This window comes from Aricia agestis, chromosome 7, assembly GCF_905147365.1.
Source record: "Aricia agestis chromosome 7, ilAriAges1.1, whole genome shotgun sequence".
Lineage (NCBI taxonomy): Eukaryota > Metazoa > Arthropoda > Insecta > Lepidoptera > Lycaenidae > Aricia > Aricia agestis.
Window position 1 is genome coordinate 4,333,669 of NC_056412.1, and position 23,513 is coordinate 4,357,181.

The 23,513-nt window shown below is 39.5% G+C and overlaps 1 protein-coding gene across 1 annotated transcript; it reads right to left on the reverse strand.

The window, feature by feature from the left end:
• Nucleotides 1–6,104: 6,104 nt before the first annotated feature.
• LOC121728797 (lipoyl synthase, mitochondrial) lies at nt 6,105–21,638 on the reverse strand. Its single transcript, XM_042117089.1, has 8 exons — nt 21,494–21,638; nt 21,122–21,314; nt 20,587–20,720; nt 20,105–20,261; nt 19,244–19,301; nt 9,461–9,613; nt 8,001–8,122; nt 6,105–6,462 (listed from the first exon to the last, which is right to left on the reverse strand). Exons 1-8 carry the CDS (start codon nt 21,539–21,541, stop codon nt 6,227–6,229), a joined length of 1,101 nt encoding a protein of 366 aa, XP_041973023.1. The 5' UTR covers nt 21,542–21,638; the 3' UTR covers nt 6,105–6,226.
• Between the last annotated feature and the right edge of the window lie 1,875 nt (nt 21,639–23,513).

Here is a 23,513-nt window from a genome sequence, read left to right on the forward strand (position 1 = left end):
TAGTTGTCAAGTTTAAACGCACAAAACTATCCAGCATATTAGGACGTTTATAAAGATCCTTATTTTGTAGATTAATAAAAGTACCTACGTATTTAGAAAACTAAGGATTATTAACGACAGCTACACCCTCCTCTGAGGTATTAAACGGCGCAGCTAAATCTTCTTAACAAAAGATTAATACTCCTCAGTCAGTAATCAAGACTAATAAGTTCGCGATAATGGGATTTAGCTTACATTTTAAGTTTGAACACTAATAGAGTTCTAGTTTAAGGAGCACAACTCTAAGCTAAAAGTTTGTATAAAAGTATAAAGAACTAGCAATTTTTCCACATTTTCCAGTAATTCTTTTCTGCCATTGGTATTAGCATAATGTTATGTACTAGTCTAATGCCTCCTCGATAAATTGAGGACCAAACAAAACACAAAATAATTTTTCAATTCGAACCAGCACTTCCTGAGATTAGAGCGTTCAAACAAACAATAATTTAGAAATTAAGATAATATTATAAAAAGCAGTTTTTTTCATGTTTTATTCGGATTATTCGCTCCTATTTGTAGCAGTGTGATGATAGATACCTACGATAACGTTTCTAACGGTCCTGTAACTTGTCAGGAGGTTTACATGAGAGAAATATATCTCTAGTCTCTCTGTATATTTATCATTTATTTATTCAACTGTAGTAATATATCCAGGAATAACAGATGCAGGAACAACTGTATATTATACGAGTTCTTGATTTTCGACAAAATCAAAAGTTGTAGTAGAATGCAAATCAACGTTGAAGTAAGATTGTGATAGAGCTATTAGAGCGCTCAAGACAAGTGGGGTCGACCGGTCGACTGACGGCTGCACTGGTCAAATAGGACACTCGAGACGCCGCCGTTTGCATATCGCCTCTCAGAGGGCGCCACCTAATGCGTTTGCACATGTACTACTATAATATGTCCCTATGTACTCTTTTATTTTTCAAAGCAAACTAAACTTTAATTTGCTTTAAGTTTAGGATTTTCTACTGTGCTAACTTGGTTAAAGTGAATGAATCACAACGTCAGTGCTTCACCTCTGAATGCCGAGCAACAATACAGCAACAGTAAGACTCGCTGACACTTTCTTGCTTGCTTTCTTTTGTAATCTTAATGAAGATTTAGACAACCTTTCCAGAGAAAGTCTTTAAGTTTGTAAGCTACGATTAGAAGCTAGACCAGGCGTAGCCAGGATTCTATATAGGGGGGGCTATAGGTTTGGGGGGGGGGGGCAAATTAAGAAAATCCTATGAGTATGTCACAATGGATGAAACTGGGAATGAATGCCTCCCCTCTCCGCTCCACGTTTGGGTATGAAACAGGGGGGATCTACAAAGCGACCGATCGCTCTTGTAGAGCCCCCCTGCCCGTACCTACCTCGCTACGCCCATGAGCTAGACCACAGAATATATTATAATTGTATACAACTAACGTGTGAGCAGTTGACGACACTACCGTAACATCCCTTGAAAGTTGTTGCGCGTAAGATGAATTGTGGCATGCAACCTCTATCTTTGGAATATTCTCACTGAGGCGATCTATAAGGCTGATTTAGAGGCTCATAAAGGTCGGAACGAGATCCGAATTGCGCGGCTCAGACGACGTAAGCTGCCTACAGCGAGACTGTCTGCCATAGAGTAGACCACATCGAACAGATTAGAATATCCTGCGCCAATTTTGATATATTTTTTCACAAATAGAAAGTTGTTGTAAAAATCTTGGGGGCAGGAGTGGTAAGTAATTTTTACATGTAGCATATTATGCGGCTATCTTTATCGCATAGGAATAATGTGGGGTATAAATTGAATAGTGTTTTGTATCTCCTATACGGAAAGTATTCTGTGGCGTGGCCGCGCGCCAGAACTAAATGAAATTGAAATTAGCTTTCCCTCCCCGGAGCCTCGCGATTCACCAAAAATAAAAGGGTATTATTTTAAAATAGATTTCTCTCTGGTAAACGGTAGAACGGAACGCAATAAGAACTCCTTTAGAAAAAGCGATATCATAGTTTACCTAAAGACTAATGAGATATGTATTCATCTTTTTATCTCGGTTCAGTTTATCTTAATTACAATCAGCTTAATTACACTGTTGAACTAAAATCTGTAGAATATCTCTATGTTTTATGTAACCAGAGGAGCCAAGCTTTTATTTTTTTTACCAAGACATTTTCTTTGTCGCTTAGAATCGCCGACATTACACTATTTGAATTGGCTAAAGGGCATATGTATATAATTGAGTGCGATATAGGGAACGTCTTGGCTAGGGCCCCTAGCCTAGGGTACTACTAGGAGTCAACTTTAACTTAATACTCCCTTTAGACTAAAAACAATGCGGGCTGAAGCTTTGTCTTGTCCTCAGATACATGGAGGTTTTCCGACATACTGTACCTACAACATTAAAACTAGTAGCAAGTAAGAATAAGACAACGTTGGTAAAGAACGAAAATGAAAGATTTTTTCACTCTTACAGGTTTTTGCCTCTGAAACAAGAAAGCTGCTTATGGTTTTTCTTTTTGTATTAAATAAATAAATAAATAAATAAATAAACGTTAATTATTATTACTTTCATGTTTAAAGGGTTTTCGTGATTGGATACCGCTGTCGATCCTGGCGACACAGGAGATGCAGTGGTGGGAATGTGTGGTGGGCCAAAGCCCGTTTAAAAAAAATACTTTCATGTTTTTACACTTTTTCTGTTCCTATTCCTGTATAACAGAACCACAACGAACTTCCGAATGACATCGGGTCTGCTCAGTGACGGATTAACCCTTAATCAAATTAAGCAATTGCCTAGGGCATCACGTCTGAGGAAGAAGAAAGACAAAATACATCCGTTCTCAGAGCACCACGTCTCACTTTCACGTCTGACTAACTGAGGGTGCCCCAGAAGGACATAAAAAAAATTCGTACTTAGGGCATCACGTCATACGTCTCCAAAAACCTGTAACCTGTTTTTAGGTGGTAAAAGTATAAAGACCGATTCTAGTTTACATACGGATAGGAAGGGGGGGGGGGGGGGGGCACACAGGCATGGATTGCTTAGGGTATCAAGTAGTCTTAATCCGTCACTGGGTCTGCTAGGTGCCGTAATCGGAAATCGCCCATCCTTCGCCAAAAAATATAACCGCATACGGCAAGAGGAAAATTTTCAGCATTTTCAATACATCACATTCTGTATTTTACATGTATGAATATGTGATCATACGTTTGTCGACATTTAAATATTTTGGCTGAAAATACACCGATACAAACTGATAGTTGCGTTTCTGTGAATTTTGTGCTTCATCAGGGATGATATTATAGATATATTGTATAAAATATATTTTTAAAAGCTTTTATTTAACTTGCTCTGTATGTATGTAAGTAGGCATGTTAATTCGGGTGGAATCTATTTGAACTTAACTTTGAAGTACTTAGATAAGTAAGTATCTTTAATCGATTCAGCTGAAATCCAATGAGATCTGATAAGCCAGCATAAGAACATACGTGAGATACGGACCGCATATGCGGACGTGATCAGCCTATGCGGGATGGGGGGCGGCCGTGCAGAACGAGACAAGTATACAAGGAGCAAGGAGGAAATGGACTGGACACGGAGATAAACACTGACCCGGCTATATCTCCTTACGCCTTACGTATTCTGCTAGCGAATTTTATTTACACATTTGAAGGTAATGAATCTCAAGTTCCTTAACCGGTGGTATAAGGAACCTTATGCCGGGTCCAGACGAGTGTAACGTGTAATGTAATTCACCGTGTAATATAGCACGAATTCTACGTGTGGACGGCACTACGAGCATTACATGTAACGCTCGGGGTTTATCCATCGGCTGTCTGTTTTTGCGCGAGCATAAAGGCTCGTTTGGACAATTCGCTTTACACGTTACACTCATTTGGACCCGGCTTTAGATAGACGTTCAGAAAAAAAAATTGTAAGTAAAAAATTAACTGAATAAAGATTATTTGATTTTGATTTTTGATTTAAGGCACAAGAATGGCGGGGTCCGATCGCATCGAAGGTGGATTTTTGGCCGCAGCCCAATACTTATCCTTAGGCAAATCCGAAGGCTGAAAATTCCCAAACGTTGTTATGCCAAAGAAAGATTAAAATCAAGTTAAACCATCCCTTTAAAATCAATAATAGCTATGCTTTTATAAAATGTCCAAGATCTGCCCTGGGCCTTAAGCATGGGTCCTCCAGAAAGACTCCAGACACCACAGTCACATGCGGGATGTCCACTATAACTATTATACCTTATTTTTATAAAACCTTACCTCCACTTAATTATAATAATATTAAGAGATACATACAAAAATGTAGAAATTTAAGACGATTAATCGAAAAAAATGTTTTATTTGATACTTTTTATTTACAACAATCAACAAAAATAATTATATACAACTGTAGGCCTACTATGAAACCGTTTTGAGACTCAAAGAATTGAACGAGAATGCCGCGTCCTGCTCTAACAACGTCATTTCACGTTTGTTAGAGTAGAATGCGGCATTTTCGTTCGATTGTTTGAGTCTCAAAACTGTTTCGTGGTACGGCCCCTGAGTCGGTACTTCTGCAAGAAATACAAAACTTTGGTAGAAAACTGTGTTTTAAGTTTTAACATTTACTACAACAAAGGAGATTAAACTATCACAGCATCATTATGACTAATATTAATAATTAATTATTTTTTACAATAGTATGTGATTTACATATTATAATATTATTATTATATTATTATCAAATAGTGTATATGGGATCTGTTCCTCAATTGTTTTTATCATGGTCTAAGATCCGAACTTATATCGAAATATCGACCGAGCTGGCGTAATTTGTCCAGGCAAAGAATAGGCGACCCAACGGCTGCACATTCTATATTTTTAGTACTTTAAGTTAGGATACTATAAACATTACTTATTTTGACTTCGGATATTTTAATGCTTATTTAATAGTTATGGACTGTTGTTTTGTAATAGATTCTAATTTTGTAAATCTATAAATTAATTTTCAACATTATAATATTAAATGTTTACTATGACTTTTGCACACCACCTGGATGGCAGAATGTTTAGAACAGTATTTTATAATTTGAAGACCTATGTTGTGCACTACATTCTTGCAATAAATATATTTCATTTCATTTCAACTCAATGTTGCGAAATTTAAATGATAATCATTTTTAAAGAAATATATAGAAAAGTATATAAAAAGTGTCCAAGTTTTTCTAATGTGTATAATTTATAATATGTACTAAGCATATTGTAATAAAATATTTTATATTTACGGTCAATAGTCGATGTAAGTTAGGATCTTCTACTAGCTGAAGTTACAATGTGCACTGTGCATTATATTGAGTAAGCGGCAGAATCGCTTCTTTGCCCGTCCATGTTTAGGCCGGGCAAATGAGGCGCTATATGAGGCTATTGAATCTTTAAGACGCATCGCAACTCCGGTAAAAATGCAAGGCCGCGCTACACCGGTGGCAGCGGCGAGGCGCGCACTTTCAGCGTCATTTGATTTTAAACTTTTTTTATCTTCATTATTGTAATGCATAGTATCGCTTGAAAAGTCGCCGTGGCTGCTCGTGGAGATATGAAGATAAAGATAAAGTTTAAAATCATATGACGCTGAATGTGCTCGCCTCGCCGCTGCCATTCCGGTGTGGCGCGGCCGTTACTGCCGCACTCGGAAACGTTAAATGAAAACGTAAGAATAATTAAATAAAGATTTTGACATAGCCTTCATACGTTTTATGTGATATATTTCATTCATAAAAAATCTATCTGTAATCTGTATATTATAATATATAAAAAGAATATAGGTAATTGTATTATGATGATACTTTAGGGTTCCTCATATACAGTTTACTGTGAAGTGTGAAAGTAGCAGCGCTGCGAACTATGAATAGGGAACCCATCCACACCTATCTTAGTTTTGTTACTTAGTTTTGTTACACCTTGTAGTTCGCGGTGAACTTCGTATACAAGTTGTTAGGTTTAAAACCGTTATTCTTAAAACCATCAAATGAGCCTGTAAAAATGAACAACTTTTTCTATGAGAACAATGCTGGGAACTCAAAAAAATCCGTCTTCATACCCAATCATTTTAAGGATAACGGTGTTATACCTAACATCCTGTATATTTGCTCATCCTACATCTAGTTAACGAATCATTTAATGTTGTGAGTGCGGCCGTCGGTGTCGTGTCACTGCGTGTTGGCTCGGCGGTCTCTCAGGAGGCTCGCTATGAAGAACTCGCCGGCTCTGTACGAAGAGCGGACTAGGGGTCCGCTGGCGGTGTACATGAACCCAAGCTCCGCCCCCCGCGCCTCCCACTCCGCGAACTTGGCCGGGGTGACGTACTCGGCCACTCGCAGGTGTCGCTTCGTCGGCTGCATGTACTGCCCGAGAGTGACGCAGTCCACGCCCGCGGCGCGTAGGTCTGGTGAAGATACGGAAATGATAACCTACGCGAGTAACCTCTCTGTTAGGCATTTTTTTAATCTTTTTTAGGGTTCCGTACCCAAAGGGTAAAAACAGGACCCTATTACTAAGACTTCAATGTCTGTTCGTCTGTCCGTCTGTCTGTCTGTGTGTCTCCAGGCTGTAACTCAAGAACCGCTATAACTTCTGAAAAGGACTTCTGAAATTTTCACAGATTGTGTATGTCTGTTGCCGCTATAACAGCGAATACTAAAAACAAGCTAAATTAAATATTTAAGGGGGGCTCCCATACAACAAACGTGATTTTTTAGCTATTTTTTGCTTGTAATCAATAACGGCAATACATAGGCACTTGAAATATTCACGAAATACTCTATTTTATTCGCACTTTAATCATTTATAATAAAATTTACATAAATGAAATAGTTAAGTCCCATACAAAATAACACAATTTTCCTATTCAGTATTTTTTTGCTCTATTGTGGTACGGAACCCTTCGTGCGCGAGTTCAACTCGCACTTGGCCGATTTTTAAATAAAGTTATTTTGCCATACCTACATGGCATTCCAGCCCATCAAACAAGTTTATAATTATGTATTACGATTTACGGTACATAAAGTAACCCTTTCGAACGTTTCCAATTTCAAACAAAAAACGGGATTCATATTATTATGGCAGGAATGCAGGGTGTATTACGTTTTTTCGTTTCATTTTTTACACAATACACAAATACACAACTAGGGTTGCCACCCGTACTTTATTATAAAGTATTGTACGTTATTTCAGGCAATTGTACTTTGCACTTTACGAAAATAATAAAGTACGCGAAAATACTTTATTTCAAAGTAGATGACCCGATGAACCTCTTTTTTTTTATGAAATAAGGGGGCAAACGAGCAAACGGGTCACCTGATGGAAAGCAACTTCCGTCGCCCATGGACACTCGCAGCATCAGAAGAGCTGCGAGTGCGTTGCCGGCCTTTAAAGTGGGAATAGGGTAATAGGGGAGGGTAGGGAAGGGAAGGGAATAGTTGAGGGTAGGGAAGGGAATAGAGTAGGGGTTAGGGGATTGGGCCTCCGGTAAACTCACTCACTCGGCGAAACACAGCGGAAGCGCTGTTTCACGCCGGTTTTCTGTGAGAACGTGGTATTTATCCGGGCGAGCCTGCCCATTCGTGCCGAAGCATGGCTCTCCCACTCTTATCACCTATCTCCCAACATAAACCCTCCCTGGGCTTCCACGAATGTTTCAAGACCAAAATAAGCCAAAGCGGTTCAGCCGTTCTCGAGTTTTAAAGAAACTAACAAAGTACAGAATTCATTTTTATTTATACTCACAGATAATTTTATAAATTGTACTTTATTTTTATACTGTGTACGTTTTTTTCTCACCTAAAGTAGCCGATGTAAGTATGTACTTTATTTGCAAAAAAAAAAAAGGTGGCAACCCTATACACAACTAACAGATAAATATTCTGAATTATCAGGTGATCGACTCAAACAAATGATAATCATCACAAACACTTAATGCCTGACCTTTGAGGGTCTGCTCCACCTCCTCATCAGTCTCGCCCAGCCCCAGCATGATGGAGGACTTGGTCACCAGATCCGGGTTGATCTCCTTGGCCGTCTCAAGAACCTTCATTGTCTGACGGTACCTAAAAAATGTAATGCTCATTTTAGGTGATGAATCAATTATTTCTAGACAACCCCCGCAATTACAAGCTGAGCTGATGAGGAAATACAGTCATCCAGATGTCTTTCCCGAACACGATCACGCCAGGCTCGTCAGTGAAGGTAAGGCGCACATAATATAATGAACGTCATAGTAACGCCATATTTAGCACTCTCTTTGAGCGCTGTTCGAGCTCAGAAAATTTAATCTATACCTTGATATAATAATATAATAAAATATGATAAATGTGAAAGTATTTCTGTCTGTCTGTCTCGCTTTCACGCCAAAACTATTAAACCGATTGTAATAAAATTTTGTACACAGATAGTCTAAAGCCTGAGAAAGGACATATGCTACTTTTTAACTGGAAAAAGGGGTTGTAAGGGTGCGTTTATGCGTAAATTTGTTCAAATTAAGTTCCAAAAAATTCATGACAAATGGCGCTAAGAGTCGCCTACATCGCGCTAGCGCTTACTCAAAGGTGTTTCTATAAGAGGTGGTACTAAGTAGTATCTTTTGATTCATTCGATTGTTATTAGAATTAAGGGATACCAGGGTTTTAAAAAGCTTTTAACAATTAAATTTGACACCAATTTTGTTTTGTTAAAACCGCGAGCTATAAGTAAACTGAAGTCCACGCGGACTAAGTCGCGGGTAACAGCTAGTAAACAATATTTTAATATAACTCATCCATTTTCTGTTGCGGCCGTTATATGTATTTAAAAGCAAGAATCGAAATCTATAGGCCATTCACATTAACCCAGACATCAAGTTTCACTGTACACCAAACTTATTTTGTCTACTGCCTTGAGAACAAATTATGTTTTAGTCTACGAATAATAAAAACTAAAGAAACGTAACTCCCATACTATTACCATTTTGAATTTGGTTACTTTCGAACTGTCATGTTACGTCAGCCTGATACCGCTCAAGGCGACCTGAATATTGCAAATGTATTTAAATGTGTACCCTCAGAACAGGAGTGTGTGTACCTTTAGGGTACACATTTTTGACAAGTATTGTAGAACATGTTTTTTAACGGAGTTAAAAGTAAGTCTACTACGAACTACGAACTACGAATAATAAAAACTAAGGAAAAGTCCTAAGTTTTTATTATTCGTAGATTCTAATGCTCCCAATTGTTTCAATTTAAAATGCATCCAGATGAAATGAAATTACAAATCACCCACTAAGCCTCTACACAATGCCTCCTTTTTTTCCCGGGTTTCACGCGATTTTTAGGCGTTCACAAGAGGGGCGTTATCGCCCACTTTGGGAAAGGCTGCTGTACACTCTTGACTAGGAAATAAGGGACACTCACGCGGCGCGACGGTCGCGCACGTTCGGCGTCAGTCGCTCGACGGTCTCGACGTTGTGTGCGAACACGTCGAGCGGGCTGCGCGCGACACGCGACACGCTGTCGCGACTGCCGCCGAAGTCAGGCACCAGGCACTCGACCAGTATGTCCTTGTTGCTGGGAAACATAATATTATGTGGGTTATTTATACGGCTACTAGGGTATATACAGGGTGCAATTAAACCTTCCTGACAATTTTTTTCCAGGGCTTAGGTATCACTGGGAGAGTCCATTTAACAAAAAAAATTGGGTGTTTTTTTTTTCAATGACATATCTTATCCTATTTAAAATCGTTGCAGAACTCGCGGTGCAGGGAAATGAGAGGGGGTAACGCAGGGGGAGGGGGGTCACATTACGCGCGGGCGACGCGTCGTGTCTATTAATTGTAGTGTTTTTAGGGTAACTTTCGGAAGCTATTTCTCACCATTTTAGTACTGAATGATTACAAAAGAAAAAATACGTGTATTTTTATTTTAACAAGGATCAATATATCAAAATTTGGCAGGAAGGTTTAATTGCACCCTGTATAGAGTATAGCTTACTAATTACGTAATTTACGTGGGAAAGCCATGCTTCGGCACGAATGGGACGGCTCGACCGGAAATATACCACGGGCTCACAGAAAACCGGCGTGAAACAGCGCTTGCACTGTGTTTCACCGAGTGAGTAAGTTTACCGGAGGCCCATGAATCCCCAACCCTATTCCCTACCTTACTCTCCTCTACCCTATTACCCTATTCCCTCTTAAAAGGCCGGCAACGCACTTGCAGGGCTAGTTTAACAACATAGTAGACATGGGAAAGAATCGACATACTGACAGATTTTATCGACAAAATGGCGGATTTCCATTGTCTAACTGACACTTTGTCTTGTCTAACTGTCACTTTGTCTATTCTTCCGTAGAAAGAAACCGTTTCTATGGTGACCATGCTATGCCTGCTGTAGCTCTTCTGACCATGCTACGCCTGCTGCAGCTCTTCTGATGGGCGACGGAAGTTGCTATCCATCAGTTGACCCGTTTGCTCGTTTGCCCCCTTATTTCATAAAAAAAAATATAAGTGCAAAAGTGTGTCTGTCTGTATGTTACCTCTTCACGCCCAAACCGCTGAACCAATTTAGGTGAAATTTGGTGTGGACATACTTTGTGCCCGGAAAATATACGTTTCCTGCGCGATAAACTAATTTTAGCATTGTAATATTTTCACTTCAATCAATATAAATTTTTAGTAAAAACTCAAATTTGATAAAACACAACCAAACACTCTACAGACAATAGACATCCCACCAAAAACATTTTCATGTAAAAATGTTGCCAAGATGAGAACATAATATTATAGTTCGTCGTGTCAAAAAGTAGTGAGATCTCATGTAGAGCCAAGTTTCTAACCTTACATACTCAACCCTAAATCTAAAAACCTTAATTTTACCCTAAACCACGGCAAAATATTTGATAATAATATTATAATGTGTCAGCCGCACAAGGAGAATCTATAAACTCTATACATTAGTCAAAGTCAATAAATCTTGGCAACATTTTTACATGAAAATTGTTACGTCAATGAAACGCCGAGATCCCGAGCAGACTGATTTATTAATTATTCACAATTACCCACAATACTACAAGTACCCACATTATACATAACACCTCCCTTCTTATTATACACTACACTTAAACATAAAAACTAATTGTAAGATTAACGTTAGAAGTTATAAAGTTTAACAACCATATCAGTTTCATAAACACTAGGTTTTTCAATAAAATATCATAAAGTGAAATAACAGTAAAAGATAACAAATACAGGAATTACAACTGTTTATAATTATTAATGTAGGTTATTTACCAGCGAAAAGTTAATACATATAATTATTAAACAGCACGAAGGTACCAAAAAAAGGGTAGATTAGACGTACAATACTTATATGAAACTTATGTCTTATGCATAATATTATTTTAATTACCTTTACAACTTTTACAAATAACAATTTTATTTTATACTTATTTACCTAACTTTATCTATTCTATCTAAGTAAATATTTTTTAATACTGTTGTCATTGCAAAGATATTAGAGTACTGTTTATTAACTTATGTTATATTTTTATTTATTTTTTTGCAAGCATTGCATAGCCGCCTGCCGTCGGATGCGACCCCTAGATTCTCCCGGAGGTGACGGGACCTCATCTAGGTCATCCCTCGCCAAGTTGGACACCGGCGGGGACCGAACACCGGTCGCAGACGCCTCCTCGTATTCATCTCCACTATCCTCCCCCTCGACGTTCACTTCCGGCCCATCGGGTGTTTTAATTTTGGTCAAAGAAAAACGCGATGGACGACTTTTATTGGCCACTAATTGGTCGATGTGCCTCTTATGCACCTGGCCGTCGTTCGCCTTAACCGCATAAGACACGGGGCTCTCTCGGTCGAGCACGACGCCCTCGGACCATTTCCGGTTGCGGCGGGAGTAATCTCTAAACAGGACGGCATCCCCGGGCGCGACACCCCGCGGGCGGGCGTCGCGGCGCCGCTCGCTGACGAGCTGCCGGTCCCGGACCAGCTCCTCCGTGTCGGGGCGCAGCAGGTCGAGGCGCCCGCGCAACCGCCGCCCCAGCAGTGCCACGGCCGGCTCGCGACCGGTCGTGCTGTGCACAGTATTCCTATACGTAAATAAAAACCTACTGAGAGCGGTATCATCATCTACGTTATCGACGATAGCCTTTTTTAACGCTCGTTTTACCGACCGCACGGCATTCTCGGCCGCGCCGTTGCTGGCGGGGTGGTACGGAGCGGTAAGCGTGTGCCTGATTCCGTTTCTTTTAAAATAAACCGCCAACTCCGCCGAAGTAAAAGGAGGCCCGTTGTCGCTAACGACTCTTTTCGGAAGGCCGAAACGAGCAAATATTTTTCTAAAACTAGAAATGAGCATCGCCGCGGACGTGCTACCGACTCTCTCGGCCTCGATCCACTTGGAATGCGCATCGATAATAATAAGATAGTACTTGTTATTGAACGGTCCTAAATAATCGACGTTGAGACGCGACCACGGCTCGGCCGGCCAGGACCACGAGTGCAGCGGCGCGGGCGGCGGCGCGGGCCGGACCGCGCGGCACGCGGCGCACTCCCGCGCCGTGCGCTCGATGTCCTCGTCCAACGTACTCCACCACACGTAATTACGAGCTATCTGTTTCATCTTTACTATACCAGGATGCCCTTCGTGAACCTCCTGTAGAACGGAACCTTGCAAAACTGTAGGTATTATCACCCTGTAGCCCCAAACTAGGCAACCCTGATCCATACTGATATTTTCTTTTCGCAAAAAGAAAGATTGAAATTTTTTATCGACCGTCGTGGGCCAGCCGTACATAGCATAGCCGCATACCTTACTCAGTATGTCGTCTTTCGCCGTCTCAATTTTAATATCCTTAAAACTGAGCGGGAAATCTTCTTCGACGAAATTTAAGTAGCTAGCCGCCTCGGCCTCCCGCTCGTTTCGACCGCTCGACGAACTCAAGGGGAGACGTGACAGCGCGTCGGCCTGACAGTTATCAGCCGATCGCACGAATTCTATAGTGAAATTGTAGGCGGCTAGTATCACTGAGTAACGTTGAAGCCTACTAGCTGCGGTCGTCGGAATGCCCTTCTTCTGACCGAAGATATAACTGAGCGGCTTATGATCGCTCCGTAATATGAAATGTCTCCCGTATAAATATTGATGGTGCTTCGTCACCCCGAACACGATAGCGAGAGCTTCCTTATCGAGTTGGGAGTAATTGCGCTCGGCCGCGTTGAGCGTCCGCGAGGCGCAGCTGACGGGTCGCTCGCGACCGTCCGCGCCGCGCTGCGCCAGCACCGCGCCTAGACCGTACGCGCTGCTATCCACCGAGAGGACCAGCGGCAACGCCGGATCGTAATGAGCTAGCACCGGGGCGCTACTCAGCACCCGTTTTACCCTATTGAAAGCCGTCTCGCAGTCGTCGGTCCACGACCACTCAGCGTCTTTCTTAAGCAGGTCATACAACGGTTTTAAGATGTCACTCATATTTGCACTAAACTTCGCATAAAAATTGACGAGACCCATGAAGCTCTTCAACTGCGTGACGCTGACGGGCCGGGGCGCCTCAACGATCGCTTTGATCTTTTTGAAGTCAGTGTGCAGACCGTGCTTATCTATATTGTACCCTAGGTACGTTACGCTATCTTTAAAGAATTGACATTTGTCAAAATTAATACGGAGTCCGTTTTCTCGGAGTCGGTGTAGAACCGCCCTTAAATTTTTAAGATGACTTTCTCGGTCTTTCCCTGTGACGCATATGTCATCAGCGAACACGGCAGTAGACGACAATCCACTCAGCGTCTCCTCCATGATTTTTTGAAAATACTCGGGAATACATTTTATGCCGAAAGGTACCCGACGATATACGAACGTTCCTACGTGCGTAGTGATGGCAGTCATCGCCTGAGACTCCTCATCGAGGAGACACTGCTGGAAAGCATTGGACAAATCGAGCTTCGTGTACTGCTCCCCGCCGCCTAAAGCAGAAAATATTTCCTCGATTCGCGGGAGCGGATAGTGGAAATCTTTAAGAATCGGGTTAATAGTAATTTTATAATCGCCGCAAATACGAATACCCCCGTTTGATTTAACGACAGGTACGATAGGAGTCCCGTAGTCCGAGCGTTCTACCTTATAGATAACGTCCTCGCGCTGCAGCCGATCGAGCTCGTTCTCAACGCGCGCGCGCAGCGCCAACGGCAGGGGCCGGGCTTTTATAAAAACCGGTTTGCTATCTTTTAAATTTAAGCGAATACGCGATTTAAAAGTACCTAATCCCTCCGCAAAGACTTCAGGAAATTCTTGTTTTAATTTCAAAGCTATCGAGTCGCTATCGGTCGTATTAATGTTGTGACATTCTACGATACTTAATTTTAATTTTTTAATCCACGTCCGACCCATCAGAGGCGGGCCACCGTTCGCCACGACGTACAGCTGAAGCTCCGCCGAGTTACGTCCGCAGCGCACATTAACATTAATATATCCGAGAGTCTCGATAGTATCTCCAGTATAAGATTTTAAAATTAAAACATTTTTATGCAATTTTATGTTTCGAAAATATTTATCGTAAAACTTTTGCGATATAGCAGATATTCTACTTCCCGTATCGATTTCAAATTTACACTTAAAATTATCATTAACGATCAATTTAATATAGTAGGGCCCGTCGCTGTCGCCCCCCGACACTAAGTTATAAAAGTAGTTTTCTTCCTCCTCGCTATCACTGTCAACATTATTAATAAAGTACTGACCTTTCGAAGTCGACATACCGGAGGATCGATCGTTATCACTCCTGTTCAGGCACATCACCTTTAAGTGACCTTTGACACCGCACAAATCACACGTAAAGTTTTTATATCGACACTTATTCGGCGCGTGAGTAGCCTTCCCGCAGCGTGCACACGGCGCCCGCGCACCGCTCAGCCCCGCACCGCCGGAACTCGAACCCGCGCGGCCGCCGCCCGGCGCCGCACCACCACCGCCGCCCGCTCCGCCGCGCCCGGGCGCTCGCACCCGCACCTGGCCGCCGCCGCTGACGCGGTGCAGCGCGTCGTGTCCCGCGCCTCCTCCGCTTGCCGAAGAGCTCGCCGTGATCGCGTGCCTCTCTGCCGCCTCGAGCGCGCTCGCCAGTTCCACGGCCCTCTTGTAGTCGATGTTTTTCTCTGCGAACAATCTCGAACGCATTTCCTCGCTGTATAATCCGGAAACGAACTGATCTCGAAGGTTCTCTTCGAGCTTCGCCCCGAAGTTACAGGTTTTAGCCAAATGCTTTAATCCTTGAAGGTACAAGCGAATGCTTTCTCCCTGCTGCTGCGTTCTTTGTCGAAAAATATGTCTCTCGGCTATCTCAGACTTCTCAGGCTCCAGATGAACTTTGAGAAGAGTAACGAGTTCATCGAACGTTTTATTTTCAGGATGAGCGGGGGAACACAAATCGCACAATAGATTGTAGCACTCACTACCTACTAAGGTTAACAACGTGGCCACCTTGAGACTGTCATCGATTTTGTTTAGCGAGATAAACTGATTTACGCGACGCACATAACTGTCCCAATTTTGTGATTCCACGGAAAACGGTTCAATTTTACCGATAGGCATTATTACCACGAATTGCACTTATAATTTATAGCAAATACCGACTGCGCCAATGTTACGTCAATGAAACGCCGAGATCCGGAGCAGACTGATTTATTAATTATTCACAATTACCCACAATACTACAAGTACCCACATTATACATAACAAAAATGTTTTTGGTGGGATTTCATTTCTTTTTGTAAGCTGGTTTACGTTGTTTTTTCTTTTGGTTCATTTTTTAGGGTTCCGTACCCATAGGGTAGAAACGGGACCCTATTACTGAGACTTCGATGTCTGTCCGTCTGTCTGTCTCCAGGCTGTAACTTAAGAACGGTAATAGCTAGAGAGTTGAAATTTTCACAGAATATGTATATCTGTTGCCGCTGTAACAACAAATACTAAAAACAAAATGAAATTTATATTTAAGGGGGGCTCCCATACAACAAACGTTATTTTTTTGGCCTTTTTTGCTCTATACAGGGTGTCAAAAGACCGCTTCCGATAACTTCGTGGGGTTATTATAGGGCATGAGATATATCCATTGGTGCAAGAAATTTTCATGTAATCGCCAGTTTTTAAAATAGTCAAAATTTTCAACACGCAATGTATAATGCGTGCAGTTAATGCGCGATAATATCGCCCGCCGCCGATGAATGAAACCCCGGGCCGAGCCGGCCCCCCCGCGCCGCCCGCGCCGAATACCGCGCGCGCGGCTCTGCGCTAGTCATGAGTTAAGACAAAACAGCTGATCGTGGTGTGCCTAGCCCGTAGGTACCTAGTGAATAAACCACCAATATTGTAATGATAAATTACAATAGTTTACACGATTTAACAAAATGTTACAATTTATTAATTACCGTTTCTCAGGTTTTTACTCAAAAATACTCAGTTTTTACTTCCGGCCAAAAAAGAAAAGAAATCATAATTCACATCCGATCATCATCCGATTTACACATCTGTAAAAATACATACACAGTTACCTACTGCACCTATCAATACCTATCAATGGAAAACATACGTGATAACATGTTCACTGACCTGTGATCAGCTGTCTGCTTTTATGAAATGCAGTTCGAACTGTGCTCCATGATCCATCTAACTCGATGTAGATTGCAGAGTTATTCAACACTTAACAAAAGTAATTACAGGAGACATTCCAATTCTTTAAACACTTTTTATTCCACTGTTTAAACCGCACTATCGTCTATCGACGACGATGTTCACCTGTTCCTTAAAGCATCGCACATTCATCGGACGTATCTTGTCACGGCCCGTTATTAATTACAAACATAAAAAAAAATAGTTAACAATACACAAAACAAGCAATAATATGACAACATCTAAACGTAAAATTACAAAACTTAAACAAAAACGTCACAGTACCTACACCAGCACGGCGCGTGTTAGACAGCCGACTGAACAAAATTGAAGAAAAAACTTTGTAAAATAATAGGGATGTATCCCTGTGCAATGTGAATATTTTGAGTAATCGATAATTTTTTTATCGATAAATCGTATTAATTGTTTTACATACGAGTACGTATTGATTACTGTCAAACTAAAAATAAACAAATACCTACTCAATATTAAGAAAAGCGACAATAATTAAAAGTTATTTAATTAATTAGGTATTAAAGTATTTTAGACGCGCATAACGCGTACCACGGTATAACAATCACTTTATCACGGTAATGTAGGTATCGAATTTAAAAAAATGAGATGAGATCTACTAAATAATAGTTATAATTTTTATTATTTAATGGTAATTTAAATATCGACTAAATAGTATTGAATTTATAGGGTACAACACTTAGATTGTCCTTGAAATGGATTAGCGACACGTGCGTCGGGCACCTGCACAGCGGCGCGCTTTGTCGGCGCCGCGATCAAAGCAAGCCGCCGGTCGGTGTCCTTTGACTACTTCCGAAAGTCGATACACGACGAACATTATTTCAAAAATTAAAATAGATTTTTTAATTTAGTGGCCATTTGAGCATTGAGGTAATAGGTTGTTAGAGTTGTTAGGAGATAAGTTTGATTTTTTAACAATTACTTCAAGTATCAAAACGTGGTAGTATTGTGTAAAGTGTTAATAATTGATTATTATTTCAGTTGTAATAAAATACTTTGTGGTGTGATACATTTCGTTAACGAGAAGTTTTTTTGACGTTCTTGGTAGTGACTGGTCTTATTGCTTGGTGTTAAAGACTATTTTCAAAATGCATAAAGAAGTAAGAACACTCGAACTCAACATTTTTCACGTAAGTTAATTGCCAGTTTTATGTATGAGGTTTTTTCGTGTATCATCTGTTATTTCGATTGATAAGTAACGATTGCGGATAAACAGTTCATCCGCATAGGTTTCGTTACTTACGATGAACTTTTTAACTAGTCTAATAATCTTAGAAGTTTGCCATACTGTCGTAAGTTGTTACACATGCACAGACAGTTACTTACAGTTTTCTACATGAGCTACCATTAAACTCTTAACACTGCAAGTAGCTTAGATGAGAGGTCAGAGGTCAGAGTTCTAAGTTCCACGTCATGGTGACCTTCATGGGTTTGAAATTGAAAAGACATACATTAGGGTTTCTGTGTGTTCTGTCGTAAGTCGTAACTCGTAGTGTATCGTCATTCGTCGCATACGACCTTTCGACTTAGCGTGCGTAGGGCGGAGCTAACAGCTGATTAACGCGGTCAACGTTCTCGGGTATGTACTCGGAACACGAGAACGTTGACCGCGCGCTTGCAAATGCTTATTGGGGTAAAAATAATAAAATTTAAAAAAATATTTTAAAATATTTTTCTATGTGGTTTATTATCATGTTTAAAGGGTTTTAATTATAAAAAAATAAAGAATAAAAAATTAAAAAAATAAAAAAAAAAATTAAAAAAAAATACATATTCGTAATCAGAAAATGTAGTATAATCATACCCCAAAGTTATCGGAAGTGGTCTTATTACACCCTGTATAAATAATAGCAACAGGTAGGTACTTGATTTTTTCTCAAAGTCCTTAGTTATATGTCTACTTTAACATTTAATAATAATATTAAAATAAAATATAAAATTAAGAGGGGCTCCCATACAAAAAACACAATTTTTTGTCTAATTTTGCTCTATAGTGGTACAGATATTATACGGTTAAGTTGGGTTTGATAATTTTTATGTTGTTTCAGTACTAATATTATGTTACATACCAAATTTCAGCTTTCTAAGACTTCAGGAAGTACCCTAACAGTTTTGATGATCGGTGAGTCAGTGACCAAATTGTGGATTTTTGGACACCTATAAAATCTAAAGTATAATAGCTACGATATTCAAAATTTGCGCATTTAATAACTATACCCATGTCATTATGTCTTAAAAATTTCAACTATCTGGCATTATTCAAACCAAAGTTACGAGGGTTCAAAAATACGACGAAACGTTTCGAGAAAAGGTAGGTAGTGCCCTTGCGCGCTTCGCTTGGCTCATCTTGGCGGGGGCACTCCCGTGCCCCCAGATCTATCACAATGCGCCACAGACGATCATGAATCATGGTGTGTAGAGTCCATTACTACTTGTCTTTTTTTCACACGAAATTGCCTTATTTTCTACTATGTTTTATAAAAATATTACCATTTTTTAATTTCATTTACTGTTTCGGCAATATGCGCCGAACCACCATCCGGCAAATCTGGAAACCAGTATAAAAATATATTTTGTCAATACCAAGACTTAGGAATATTCAGCAGTTCTTTATGAGCAATTATACTTCAAGTTTTAGTAAGCTTTTAAATACTAATATTATAAACGCGAAAATGATTTTGTTTGTGTTCTCCTCAAGCTTAACCTCTCGAATACCGGAATGTCAAAATTCTATTGAGCCTCAAATACCGCGTTCTATGGCGCGATTTAAATTTTTCTAAAAAAAATTCTCAAGTTTTACAAAATTGCGTCATTTAGTGCGCTTTTTTTGTAGCCAACTTCATACTCTTAAAAATAATGTATAGAACAAACGAAATTAAATCTTATACACACTAAAATAAGTTAAAAAACAGCGAGAGGTCGAGTGCATCAGGTGGCTTGATAACGAGCTGGTGGTACACAGAGATATTTTTACGGTGGGGTTCAAGAGGTTAAAAACCCAAACCAATTTTGAGAGGTATGGAAGAACTTATGTAATATGTATGGATACTTTTATCTTTGTATATGCAAATGTAATATTATTTCGTTAAGACCTGGACAGTGGACAGCTCTGCGGGGCTAAAATGGTCACATTGCAATTCCTCTCAATCAATTCAGCAAATGAATTGTCTAAACTGTAAAACTGACAAATGTCAAATTAGTATGAATTAATGAATTTTTTTGCAACTTGCAAGTAGACTTGCATTTTGCGATTTTAAAAAAGTGAATCATATTATGATTCATTATATTATGATTCTCCAAAGCGACCATTTTAGCACCGCTGTTTTTGATCAGTTAAGAAGTTACACTCACCGTCTCTGTCTACGGAAGTTAGAACTATATACCCTAAGCCCCACTGGTGTATGGCATGAGCTGTGTTCTTTGGTTCATCGGGGTCGAGTGGTGGAGGCGCCCGCGACGTCTTTACGGAGCAGAACAGACAGCCGCGGGTGCATGTATCACCCATGAGCTGAAAAAAGAAGAAAAAACTCATTAAAAACAAACAATAATTATTCGTTGCTGTTAAGCAATTGTGTTTTAACCCAGAAAATATTTTTTTGTTTACTCATCACTCATCACTTCAAATTAAAAATCAAAGTTTTATTGACTTTATAAAATACACATAACACACAACAAACAACAAACATTGTCAACCAGTTCAAGAGCAGACTTGACAGAATAAAAAATCACTGATAAAATGCACATAGAACAATCTGATTCTGGTAACATCATTTGTCTCAACTGCTTGCCTGAATTTAATAATAATAACAAGATACAACAGACTAATACCATACCATAATAGTAGCTGTAGATGTTCCGTGCTTGCCACCACTCCAGCATTCTCCGATGTTGGGACAGCGAGCCTCCTCACACACTGTACTCAGTTTCAAGCCTCTCAACTGCTCCCTAAGGGCACTAAATTTTGCACCTGAAATAATGTTAATGTAAAGTAGATACTTTTTATTCTTAAGGGATTGAATGGTTTACAAAAAACAATATTAAGTACCATACATATTTTTTATTTATCAATCATTATAGCATATCCCACAACCTTAACATTTTGTGGTACACTTTACGGAAAAACTATCACACCTATAATTGATTTGTGCTTTAACAAAGTAATTTTATTATTTATTTGTAGATGTGTTATCATCAGTCAGTCAAGGTGTGACTACGCGAGCCCTCACAAAGTCTGGCTTTTAGATAGTTATTATTTATTGGTTAAAAAGAAGGACTTATATTCAACAAGGCTTAAAATAGAATCAAAGTATGTTTCAAAATAATCTTATCTTGACTAGATTTCTATTTATTACGAAGCATTCAAATAACCTGTGGGTATAGATGTTTTCAGCCAGGGTGGTAACCTCAGTCTCTCCGCATCTCCCCTCTCCCTCTTAAGCTTACCCTCATAGTCATCCCAGTTTTTCGGCCTGTCTTCAGATACAAAATCAACAAGGCCTGGGCCCTCCTTAAGTTTTTCTCTTATTGCATCTAACTTACTTGTATGTTTAAGCCTTTGGACCTTAAAAAATAGATGAAAGTAATATACAAACATTTCTATTTATCATTATCTTACTACAATAATCATAGCCAGCAATCACTGTCTGGATTTAATTACAGCAACAAATTACGTAAAGATCTCAATGAAAAAGTTATGACTTATGAATTATGATAGAATAAGACGAAATTTATTTTGTTTACCTCGAGACTTCTTGATGCATAATATGTTTTAACTGAGTTTCTAAACATTCTCACTTCCAATTTTCAAGTAAATCTTTCATAAACTTTTTGTTTTAACCCTTAATTAAAAATTCTCTACAAAAAGAAAAATTCTCATTTGATTGCGATTTTCGATTTTGTATTTTTTTTCTCCAATTCTTCTTCTTCTTCTTCTTTAAGTTAAGGCGGCCTCAGTAAATTGCCAATGTCAGAGTGCTTTTGGGTAGACTTTGCTCTATATTGCAGGTCTGTTGAAGAAACAAAGTATATCTAATGAGCATTTCTCATAAAATAAAGAATTATTTATCTGTACCTTCATGCATGTGCCACGACTTTGAGCGGAAAAGTTGAATATGTAGTTTCAGTGGCCGTGTTCTTCTTCTTCTTCTTCTTTTGGCGTAAGCCTCCCCATTTAGGAGTTGCCAGCGTCAGAGTTGAGGCGAAAAATGTGAACAGTTATAACTGATTGCCATGCAGCGGGCACGGGTGATGACTTCATGCCGTGTTCGTCGGCGTATTTTTGGACAAACCTTTTATTGCTCTTGTCCAAAAGATGGCATGGCAATGCCATAACAAGTTACTGGTCAAGTCGTAATGATTAAAATAATAAAAGCTAAACATAAATACATAAGCCTAAATTGTCTAACAGCCTCACAAATAATTTATTTAACACTATGATAGTGTTTGATTATTTTATTTTGGAAAATATGGATATGGATCAGTTGGAAAAATTTTATAAATTTAATTGTTTTTTTTTTTATGAAATAAGAGGAAAAACGAGCAAACGGGTCACCTGATGGAAAGCAACTTCCGTCACCCATGGACACTCGTAGCATCAGAAGAGATGCAGGTGCGTTGCCGGCCTTTTAAGAGGGAATAGGGTAACAGGGGAGGGTAGGGATGGGAAGGGAAGGGAATAGGGGAAGGTAGCGAAGGGAATAGGTTAGGGGATTGGGCCTCCGGTAAACTCACTCACTCGGTGAAACACAGCGCAAGCGCTGTTTCACGCCGATTTTCTGTGAGAGCGTGGTATTTCTCCGGTCGAGCCGGCCCATTCGTGGTTTGTTCGTTGCAACGCCACCAACAAATTGCAATTGGGTTAAATGTCAAGTCGTAAACAGTTGTCGTTGCCATGGTATGACATGATTTGGACATGCGCAATAACTAGGTTTTGCAGCGAATGCGCTAAAAATTACGCCGACGAACACGGCCCATTTTTGATCTGTCAATGTGTGCGTGTGCTAGTGATGTATATTTTACTATCGATAGTATAGTATTTTGCTATCGATAGTTTAGTCCGTTCGAGTTATTTTACCTGAGTTTCTATAAGAAATAAATAATATGCAACTTTGATAGATTTGTATTTCAAATTAGGTATCATAAATTTTAATTGGCAAAAAAAGGTGACGATTGAAAAGTAGATACACATTTTCTTTTGGAATGATTTTTCAATCGTCGGACATGTTATGACATGATGTTCTTATAGGGGTAAATAATTTACACTTAACACATTATAAAGTTACTTGTTTATTACTCAGGTAAAATCTATCTGGTAAATCAGTGCTTACATTGAAAGTAAACGTTGAAAGTAAACAACACACATAGTATATTATATTTTATTCTTAAATTAAATGCATATTATAAAATATCATAATATTTTATTACAATTATTTTGAACCGACTTCCAAACAGGAGGAGTCTAGACGTTCGCCTGTGGATATATATTTTATGTATGTTCAACGATTACTCCGCCGTTTATGAACCGATTTTCAAATTTTTTCTTTTGCTGTACATTGTATTGTTCCGAGTAGGTATCATGTTCACAAAAGTGGTGGTCTGGTGATGGAAACAATGAGAAATCGAAGTGACTCCTTGATATTCAAATGGGAACATATGGTCCCAGAAAACGTTCAAAATCTTTCGATTAATAAATTTAAAAAAGTAGTCAAAGAACGTTTTGTGCCAAAGCCAAAATGATTTCATAATTGATGGCACATCTTGG